The sequence below is a fragment of the Salvelinus sp. IW2-2015 genome, linkage group LG23 (assembly GCF_002910315.2).
Source record: "Salvelinus sp. IW2-2015 linkage group LG23, ASM291031v2, whole genome shotgun sequence".
NCBI lineage: Eukaryota > Metazoa > Chordata > Actinopteri > Salmoniformes > Salmonidae > Salvelinus > Salvelinus sp. IW2-2015.
Genome location: NC_036863.1, coordinates 27,450,421 through 27,461,207, shown reverse-complemented (window position 1 = coordinate 27,461,207; position 10,787 = coordinate 27,450,421). Strand labels below are relative to the sequence as shown.

The window sequence follows — 10,787 nt, the reverse complement described above, 5'->3', positions numbered from 1 at the left end:
ACATGTTGATGATCAGACCGTTCCCTCTGGAAAGACAGGACAGGTAAATAAAGGGACAATTTCATAGATTGAAATCATTAAGATTCACGTTTCATTGATATCACCATGATATATGTACCTTGCAACCATGCGTGGAGAAACCAGTCTGGTCATCTGAGGAATGATAACACCATCAGTACCATCACCAACATCTCCATAATCACCAGAATCCTCTTTCACCCCCATCATCATCATCATCCGCATCATGATCATCATGATCAACAACACCAACATTAATCTCCTAAACGTTACCATTATATTTTTCACATAATGACCAAATATTAAAAGCTATGACTTTGTATGAGCCATAACTAGTTTAGAAACAAAAACTAAGACATGGACCATGCATAGAACTTCACAGAGGAGTCTATATAAGTCCTGACAGATCATCTCACCTGGGTGACAGAGAGGATGTTACAGTTGATCACCTGGGTGGTTCTCTGTGTTAGGGAGGAATGAAAACACAAATTAACTCAACTATTACCTGAAGCTTTAAATCCAACCATAGTACATTATTACCTTGTTAGAATCAAAATGGCACCCAAAACATGATATATACAGTTAAGTCGGAAGTTTACATACACCTTAGCCAAAAACATTTTCACAATTCCTGACATTTAATCCAAGTAAGAATTCCCTGTCTTAGATCAGTTAGGATCACCACTTTATTTTAAGAATGTGAAATGTCAGAATAATAGTAGAGAGAATTATTTATTCAGCTTTTTATTTCTTTCATCACATTCCCAGTGGGTCAGAAGTTTACATACACTCAATTAGATTGTAGCATTGCCTTTAAATTGTTTAACTTGGGTCAAACATTTCAGGTATTCAACACATTTCAAACATTTCAACACAAGCTTCCCACAATAAGTTGGGTGAATTTTGGCCTATTCCTCATGACAGAGCTGGTGTAACCGAGTCAGGTTTGTAGGCCTCCTTGCTTGCACACACTTTCAGGTCTGCCCACAAATTTTCTATAGGATTGAGGTCAGGGCTTTGTGATGGCCACTCCAATACCTTGACTTTGTTGTCCGTAAGCCATTTTGACACAACTTTGGAAGTATGCTTTAGGTCATTGTCCATTTGGAAGACCCATTTGCGACCAAGCTTTAACTTCCTGACTGATGTCTTGAGAAGTTGCCTTCAATATATCCACATAATTTTTCCTCCTCATGATGCCATCTAGTTTGTGAAGTGCACCAGTCCCTCCTGCAGCAAAGCACCCCCACAACATGATGCTGCCACCACCGGGCTTCACGGTTGGGATGGTGTTCTTCGGCTTGCAAGCATCCCCTTTTCCTCCAAACAACAACGGTCATTATGGCCAAACAGTTCTATTTTTGTTTCATCAGACCAGAGGACATTTCTCCAAAAAGTACAATCTTTGTCCCCATGTGCAGTTGCAAACCGTAGTCTGGTTTTTATGGCGGTTTTGGAGCAGTGCTTCTTCCTTGGCTGAGCGGCCCTTTCAGTTATGTCCGTATAGGACTGTGGATATAGATACTTTTGTACCTGTTTTCCTCCAGCATCTTCACAAGGTCGCTTTTGCTGTTGTTCTAGAATGATTTGCACTTTTTTCGCACCAAAGTATGTCATCTCTAGGAGACAGAACGCTTCTTCCTTCCTGAGCGGTGTATGACGGCTGAGTTGGTCCCATGTGTTTATCTTGCGTACTATTGTTTGTACAGATGAACGTGGTACCTTCAGGTGTTTTGGAAATTGCTTCCCAAGGATGAACCAGACTTGTGGGGGTCTACCATTTTTTTCTGTAGGTCTTGGCTGATTTATTTTTATTTTCCCATTGATGTTCCAAGAAAACAGTCAACTTAGTGTATGTAAACTTCTGACCCACTGGAATTGTGATACAGTGAATTATAAGTGAAATAATCTGCCTGTAAACAATTGTTGGAAAATGTACTTGTCATGCATAAAGTAGATGTCCTAACCGACTTGCCAAAAMTAGTTTGTTAACAAGAAATTTGTGGAGTGGTTGAAAAACGAGTTTTAATGACTCCAACCTAAGTGTATGTAAACTTCCGACTTCAACTGTATACATAGACCATTTATGTGAGTGGGGTGTGTGTGAATCCTACCTGCTCAGGGTTGGGAATGTCCAGGAAATGTACCAACTTGTCAGAATAGTTCATGCCTACATTATTAACTGTAAATGWGGAGTGTCAGAATATATTTCTATGTAATTGATTATTAAATTTCACTACTAACATCCATTGAAAGAGAGAAAAGCTACAGTGCCTTGAGAAAGTATTCACACCCCTTGACTTTTCCCACATTTTGTTGTGTTACAGCCTGAATTTAAAATGGATTAAATTGAGATGTGTTGTCACTGGCCTACACATAATACCCCATAACGTCAAAGTGGAATTATGTTTTTAGAAATGTTTACAAATTCATTAAAAATGAAAAGCTGTAATGTCTCAAGTCAATAAGTATTCAACCCCTTTGTTATGGCAAGCCTAAATAAGTTCAGGAGTAGAAATGTGCTTAACAAGTCACATAAGTTGCACGAACTCACTCTGTGTGAAATAATAGTGTTTAACATGATTTTTGAATGACTACCTCATCTCTGTACCCCACAAATACAATTATCTGTAAGGTCCCTCAGTTGAGCAGTGAATTTAAAACAGATTCAACCACAAAGACCAGGGAAGTTTTCATAATGACTCGCAAAGGGCACCTATTGGTAGATGGGTGAAAATGTTAAAAAAGSAGACACTGAATATCCCTTAGAGGATGGTGAAGTTATTAATTACACTTTGGATGGTGTATCAATACACCCAGTCACTACAAAGATACAGGCGTCCTTCCTAACTCCGTTGCTGAAGACAAAGGAAATAGCTCAGAGATTTCACTATGAGACCAATGGTGACTTTAAAACAAGTTACAGAGTTTAAGGAGATGTGATAGGAGAAAACTGAGGATGGATCAACAACATTGTACTTTTTCCACAATACTAACCTAAATGAGAGTGAAAAGAAGGAAGCCTGTACAGAATAAAAAATATTACAAAGCATGCATCCTGTTTGCAATAAGGCACTAAAGTAAAACTGCAAAACATGTRGCAAAGAAATTTACTTTTTGTCCTGAATACAAAGTGTTTTTGGGGGTAAATCCAACATAACACATCACTCAGTACCACTATTCCTRTTTTCAAGCATCATGGTGGCTGCATCATGTTATGGAAATGCTTATCATTGGCAAAGACTAGGGAGTTTTTTTTATGAAACAAATAAACAGAATAGAGCTAAGCACAGGAAAAATCCTAGAGGAAAACATGGTTCAGTCTGCTTTCCAACAGACACTGGGAGACAAATTCACCTTTCAGCAGGACAATAACCTCAAACACACTGGAGTTGCTTACCAAAACATTGAATATTCCTGAGTGGTCTAGTTACGGTTTTGACTTAAAATCGTCTTGAAAATCTATGGCAAGACTTGAAAATGGCTGTCTAGCAATAATCAACTTGACAGAGCTTGAAGAATTAAAAAAAATTGCWAATATTTTACATTCCAGGTGTGCAAAGCTCTTAGAGACTTTACCCAGAAAAACGAACTGTTATAATCACTGCCAATGGTGATTCTAACATGTATTGACTCAGGGGTGTGAATACTTATGTAAATTAGGTATTTCTGTATTTTATTTTCAATACATTTGCAAACATTTCTAAAAACATGTTTTCACTTTGTCATAATGGGGTATTGTGTTTTTTCAAATCAATTTCGATTTCAGGCTGTAACACAACAAAATGTGGGGGTATAAATACTTTCTGAAGGCACTGTATGTTGACGGTAATAAGAGCACATTCTACATTTAATTGCAGACTAGCTTTAGTTCCTTTCTCATTTCCTGATTGTCGTTCCCTTTATGACTCCTTGTTCTCCTCCTCCTATATATCATTGCCATAGGTTCCCTACCTAGGATGCCTATGTCCAGGTCCCGTAGTGCCTCAGCTATARCAGGGTAGATGTCATGGCCCTCTGTGAAGTCTGTCTGGATGATCTGGGTCTGGCGTCCATGTTGGCTCTCTGGAACAAACATATTGACGTACAATTTCATTTAAAGGGTCAATWACATTTGCATATTGATCTTTTGTACCTCAACTCTTCATTTAGTTCTGTTTTTCCATCTCAGCCCTTCACTCACCAATTTCCTTGGCGACAATGTGGAGTTTATCTTTTGACCGGCTGACCAGTACAATGTCCAGACCTCTTCTGGCCAACTGTAGTGTCCAGGAAGAAAGGCAACTGTTACGTGAGTAAAGACTCATTTTACAAAGCACTTGAATTACATSCTTATGCATGCATCAATCTTGTCTGTACACAGGCGAGAATCAGTAAAGACTCACCTCATTTGCATAAGCTTTGCCAATCCCTGAGGTAGCCCCTGTGACAACTGTAGAAAGGAGATCATGGTCAGAATTAGTTAGTCTGCAGACTTCCATAATTACATATTACTACTATTGTTGTGTCTCCTCATCCTCTGCAGTGAGAGGTCTCAGAGAGGTCAGGTCGGACACTGGATGTGACTGCAGGATGGAGGAACATTTAAGGATCTCACTCTCTCTTCCTTTCTTTCACAATGCTGGCAGGAATGCTGCTATCCTGGTCTGCTCGGTGGAAGCATACTATCGTTTGTCATCAGATACTTGTAAAATTGTTTTATAGTGGCCATTGTCAAGCACTGGCAACAACTTTTCTCCAACTGCTGCCAAAAGTGTAAAATTATGTGCTGCAATAACCAACAGGAAAGTTATGTTTCCAAATGAGACTGAAGTGGACCAGTGCCCACACAAATCCTGTTCCACCTAACAGCAGATATCATCTTGGGCACAGGGCAAAATAGTGAGCTGTAAAGTGGAATGTGACCTGCCTCTCTCAGTCTTCCATTGAACAGGGCTAGGGTAAGGTGCACAGGGGACACATGATACACTCAGGGTGGGTTGCACCAACATGGTTTAAATTAATGTAGGTTTTGTTTTTTGTATTATTTATTATTGTCGTTACTTAACATTATTGACCCATTTATTATTTGTCCGCTAGCCACCTGATCATGGCACGTCAAAGAAGTTCAAATTTCYMCGCTTATGAAAAAAAACTATTGAGCTGATGGAGGAATTTAGTAACATACTGGAGGATATAAAGACAGACAACACGACTGTCAAAAAGAAGTGAGACGCCTGGGCCATTTTATGCGACAAATGTAATGGATCGGCACGGATTAAAGAGAAGAGGGACCCAAATTGGATGAAAGCGTGCTGGAAAACAATTAAAGGCGAAAGCCAAAAAGGATGCTGCAGCGGAGAGGCGGGGGCTCTTTCAGACCGGAGGGGAGCATCGGTCCAATGGAATTGRTCCTCTCTCCCAGAAGATATGCGAGATGATTCCTCAGCAGTTTGCCCCTCTCCATWACCCCTATGATGACGACGGACAACTTGACCCACCAATATTTAGTAAGCATAAATAACTGTTAAATATCAATGCCTATAATACACGTTAAAACTAACGTTAATGCTACAATGTTACCGTTGTCAGGCCCGTTACAGCATGTTGCATAACATCATCATTCGTACCAAGGCAATATCATAAACCCCAATTCAATTGTTGTACAAAATGGGCACATAAATAGCCTACTAATAATGAGTTAATTATCAGAAAACTCAACAGGTCTCTAATTATTCTCTGAGGAACTCGTTATGGTCTCTCCGCAGTAGATATGCTGTCATTTATCAGTTAAACCACCTCAAGTGGCAGTTTAGAATTAATCTCCAATCTAAATGTATATCGTTTTTTWAATTAATTGAGCAACAGGCTTACAATTCATCTAGGTTTAAAGTGAAAATTARACTTAGATTAGAGGAAGGATGTAATTTAACTAGGATTAATTTAAAACTAGGTTTAACATTTGGTGCAACAATATTAATAGATACACCTTGATTTAACCCAGTTTAAGAGTTCATCCATGTTGGTGCAACCCACCCTCAGTCTACTGTAGTTTTTTTTTATCTTGTAGAGAACGTCTAAAGAATCATGTAACATAGCCATTACTATGACTAAAAAGAGAATGCATTTATTTTCATAAATAAACAAATRTCAGTCTACTGTAAAAATAGCTTCCTTTACATAGCATGTAGCCTGCCTTACCTGCCCATTGTCCATATGCCTTTAAATCAGTTTGCCAAACTTTTGACAGCACGTACACTCTGAATCCACACCAGCAAATCCAGGACCATTTTAGCATGTAATACAGCACTGTGAAGCCACCTATGAACACCAGTCCCCTCACAAGTATCGAGTCTGATACAGTGACAGTATCCATGTCTGGGCAAATTTCACTCACACTTTAGCAGACAGTTCTTCAAAAATATGAACTTTGGCTGGTTTTATAGTAGAAATGAACATGCTTACTTAGACATACAACGTGCAACGCTCCGCCCAAGAATCTTAATCTAATCGGCGCATTGGTCAGGAATATTTCCTGGTGCGTCATCTCAGCAAATCAATAGGCAAAAGCAGTATGACGCTTCCCCGCACGGTATTCATCGTCCCCCACAAGAGTAATACCAAAGAGGAAAATGCGACGCGAGAGGTTTTACTCTGGCCCCAAAATATAGATATTTATAGAGCTCTGGCTATACAAATACTACAGTTTATAGCTTCCTGTCCAATGTTCCCGCCTCCTTCTACGCCACTTGAACCGTATAGAGAGTAATGATAATGGCGTTTTGTAAAGCCAATGGGAAAATCAGTGGTGGAAAAATTACTCAATTACCATACTTGAGTAAAAGTAAAGATAYCTTAATAGAAAGTCACTCAAGTAAGAATGAAGGTCACCCAGTAAAATATTACTTGAGTCTAAAAGTCTAAAAACACTTGTTTTTAAATATACTTAAGTATCAAAAGTAAATGTAACTGCAAAAATATACTTAAGTATCAAAAGTAAAAGTATAAATCATTTCAAATGTCTTATTTTAAGTAAACCAAAAGGCACGATTTTYTTKTTTTTTTACTTTATAGATAGCCAGGGGCACACTCCAACAATCAGACATAATTGACAAGCGAAGCATTTGTGTTTAGTGAGTCCGCYAGATCAGAGCCARTAGGGATGACCAGGGATGTTATTTTGATAAATGCATGAATTGGACCATTTTCCTGTCCTGCTAAGCATTCAAAATGTAAGGAGTAGGCTACTTTTGGTTGTCAGGGAAAATGTATGGAGTAAAAAGTACATTATTTTCTTTAGGAATGCAGTCAGGGTTGAGTAGGTGTCACGCCCTGACCTTAGAGATCCTTTTTATGTCTCTATTTTGGTTTGGTYAGGGCGTGAGTTTGGGTGGGCATTCTATGTTTTGTGTTCTATGTTTTCTATTTCTGTGTTTGGCTGGGTGTGGTTCTCAATCAGAGGCAGCTGTCTATCGTTGTCTCTGATTGAGAACCATACTTAGGTAGTCTTTTCCCACCTGTGTTTGTGGGTAGTTGTTTTCTGTTTTTTTGTGTGTCTGCAACAGACAGAACTGTTTCGGTTCGTTCTCGTTGTTGGTTTTGTTATTAAGTGTTCAGTATTATTAATAAATCATGAACACTTACCACGCTGCGCTTTGGTCACCTTCTTCTCAGACGGCCCGTTACAGTAGGTTACTTTTTCTAACTGTATCCGTTACAGTTACAAGTTAGCTGTCCAAAATTGTAATCCAGTAACGTAACTTTTTGGATGACCCAAACTCAGTAAATGAATTTGATTACATTTCATTACTTTTAGATTACTTTACTCTTAAGCGGCTTTAGAAGAAAGACACAAATGTATGTTACAAATTGAAATACATCTATTGCAGGATAATCAATGTTAAAGTTACATAGCTGGCCATACATGGATGTTAAAATGTACTTTATGGTTTGGTTATGTGGCTTCTTCTAACCATCGCTTTCTACTACAATATAATAATACGATTAAATCTATCTTTCATTAAACCAGTCTCTATCAGAATTCCAATAAATGTTATACTCCCTTTGATCTTCAAGAATGGACTTGGAATATGGAAGTATAGATAGACTAATTGTTTTACTTGAGCATGACCCCAAAACTAAGGACTTTTTAGCTAGCCCTACTCTGTGTTTATGATTTTGATGTCATGGAGGACTGATTGGATTCATTGATTCGAGTTGAAAAATAAATGCTGCGAGTGTGCAAAGCTTTCATCAAGGCAAAGGGTGGCTACTTTGAAGAATCTAAAATTATTTTGTATGTTTAACACTTTTGGTTACTACATGATTCCATATGTGGTATTCATAGTTTTGATGTCTTCACTATTATTCTACAATGTAGAAAATAGTTAAAAATAAAGATAAACCTTGAATGAGTAGGTGTTTAACTTTTGACCGGTAGTGTATATATAATTTATAAGTCCAAAAATAAATGTAGCAACTACAGATTGCCAATTTAAGTCTATCAAATGTGTGCAAGTTTGAGAATGTGTCCATGAGGCCTATGGATTTTTTTTTTTATCAGCATGAATTAGGTTGAGCAATAAAAGCCCCGCTTTTATTCCATAGGCTTGGATCCGCAATATGCAGCTGTTGCAAGAGCGCATTTTTCACTGGCTGTCCACTGGTTTCAAAAACAATGATTAATAGGCAGCTTAAACTTTTTGAATTCAACCATTATTGGGTTCAAATACACATTTAGATTTGTGAAGAGCCATCCACAATCCGTAAGGCGCAAATAGCTAAATGAGAGAGCAGCAGTGTGATTCACACCAATGCGCTAACGTTATGTAAATATCAATAAGTAAAATCCGTATCGYCGTAGACTACACCACTATTGTCATCCTTACCTCCAAGAAAGAGGGTTCATATCTACTGTGTGAAAGGCACTCAATGCACGTAACTGACGTGAGGTTTATCTAGTCAATCCGCCATAGCAATGTTTTTTTTCTGTTGGCAGGGTTCACACACACACACTAGCTGAATTTGCAGAGCTAGCACGCAAACTAAAGCAAACGTTAACCATCAAGTTAGCTAGTACCTATTCCATTTATGTGGCGTCGTCAAATATGGAATCTTTGCTATCGTCAGTTTATTCCGAGATTAGCATGCAGCTGGAGTGCTTCAAAGTCCCCGTGATAAGGTTAGCGATAAACTGAAGTCCAAACTGAACAGAACAGAACTACACTCTCTTCTACCATTGTCTTAAATATATTTAATGGTCTCGTTGGAAAAGCTAAATTGTCGCTAGTGAACTTTTTAATTTTTATTTCACCTTTATTTAACCAGGTAGCAAAGATTATAGCAAACACCACAGAAACGGAATTGGTGCTCGCTCGCTTTGCAAATTCAGCTATTGTTGGAAGCCAGCCAATATGAAACAAACTATATTAAAATTACGAAAGGTTGCAGCATATGTTGTGTAAATGGTGAACTCATACAGCTGTCAACTCTAGTCACTGCAATCCGTTTCACATTTGCTAGCTACCTTTTAGATCGAAGCACATATAGAATGATAGAAGATAAGATGATAGAAGCCCATCTYCTACTGTAAATAACCTACACAATGTGTGTGTGTRKMSMSMSMSMSMSRKRKARAAAWRKSRSARAAAARAYRSRSAYMWSAGTATTTTTCAGTACACCRAAACRCAAAGTAAGAACCCTAGTAGCCTAATATCTCAAAGACTAGTTGATAAAATGTTCATAAGAAAGAAGTGAAATGCTAATGGAAATGTTTCACAATGATGTCATTAGGCAGAGCAGGCAACAGATGGCACACAGACAGCAGAGTTGGGGACAGATATGCAGGGACAGACTGGCAGAGACAGGGCGTCTCAGGTAAGTTTGTTGAGTCTTTGTTTGGCAACATTATGAAAGGTTCTCCATTTTTGTTTTTGTAAATAGGGACATAATTGGAAAATGCTATGGATACCCCCACTCTCAACTTAAACAAATCTTAGTTCAGTCACCAGTTTAAGGCAATGGTATTGCTGTTGTGATTAATTGTGTTGTTTTGGGTACCGGTAGTTATGAGTACGGCAAACACCTTATTTMTTTTCTAGGAGACAGACTGTGAGTCATTGAGGGTGGTGAAAGGGAAAGAGCCAGGGAGAGAGACTTCAGAGAACAATGTCACAGCCACGGCAGGACCAGGTGTCACCCTTGTTGCCAGCAGCACCAGTATAGGGGACAGTGGCACAGCATTGTCCAGTTACCTCAGTGATGGCACAAAACTATATCAGCCACACCCACAATTTATAGAACCGCAAACTCTTGCCAACAGAGTGTTGAGTAGTTTGCAGTTTAGTACATGACAGTACACTTACTAATTATTTAATGTTATTTTTATTTAAAATTGCATACTTTGTGTGACATACTTGTACATAGCTGCTGTTTGAAGAGTTGAGACACTGATGAGGATATTTGGTTGATTTAGTTGGGTTATTATTGAAGTAGTTATTTTGCTTTTAGAACTGTACTTATTTGTATCTTTTTGTTCTTGTAAAACTATTGTAGTAGACTCAGGCCAGTGGAGACCAACTTTGTGATGGTTCTCAATGGAGATTATTTAGACGAGATCACACCATGTTATATATTACGAAAACTGCACCCATACAGTGTACAGTACCATTGCCACCTACTGGCCTTTCTTGGTATTGCTGGTTTTAAGTACAAATACCTGCATACATACTGGACTGATAAGCAACACTGCTATAACTATATAGTAGTAGTATTATAATGATTTAAACATT

The 10,787-nt window shown here is 38.3% G+C and overlaps 1 protein-coding gene across 3 annotated transcripts in view; it reads right to left on the bottom strand.

Moving 5' to 3' along the window:
* Nucleotides 1-6,649, bottom strand: part of hsd20b2 (hydroxysteroid (20-beta) dehydrogenase 2) — a 12,458-nt gene extending 5,809 nt beyond the window's left edge. For 2 of the 3 annotated variants that reach the window (XM_023967544.2, XM_023967545.2), the window contains exons 1-8: nucleotides 6,199-6,504; nucleotides 4,404-4,450; nucleotides 4,202-4,277; nucleotides 3,973-4,083; nucleotides 2,133-2,200; nucleotides 435-479; nucleotides 119-153; nucleotides 1-26 (exon numbers count right to left, since the gene is read on the bottom strand). In XM_023967544.2, the coding sequence (XP_023823312.1) occupies nucleotides 1-26; nucleotides 119-153; nucleotides 435-479; nucleotides 2,133-2,200; nucleotides 3,973-4,083; nucleotides 4,202-4,277; nucleotides 4,404-4,450; nucleotides 6,199-6,373 (583 nt within the window). In that variant the 5' untranslated portion in view covers nucleotides 6,374-6,504. Of the gene's footprint in view, nucleotides 27-118; nucleotides 154-434; nucleotides 480-2,132; nucleotides 2,201-3,972; nucleotides 4,084-4,201; nucleotides 4,278-4,403; nucleotides 4,451-6,198 lie in introns of all 3 variants that reach the window. The other variant, XM_023967546.2, reaches the window with a different exon arrangement.
* Nucleotides 6,650-10,787: the final 4,138 nt, after the last annotated feature.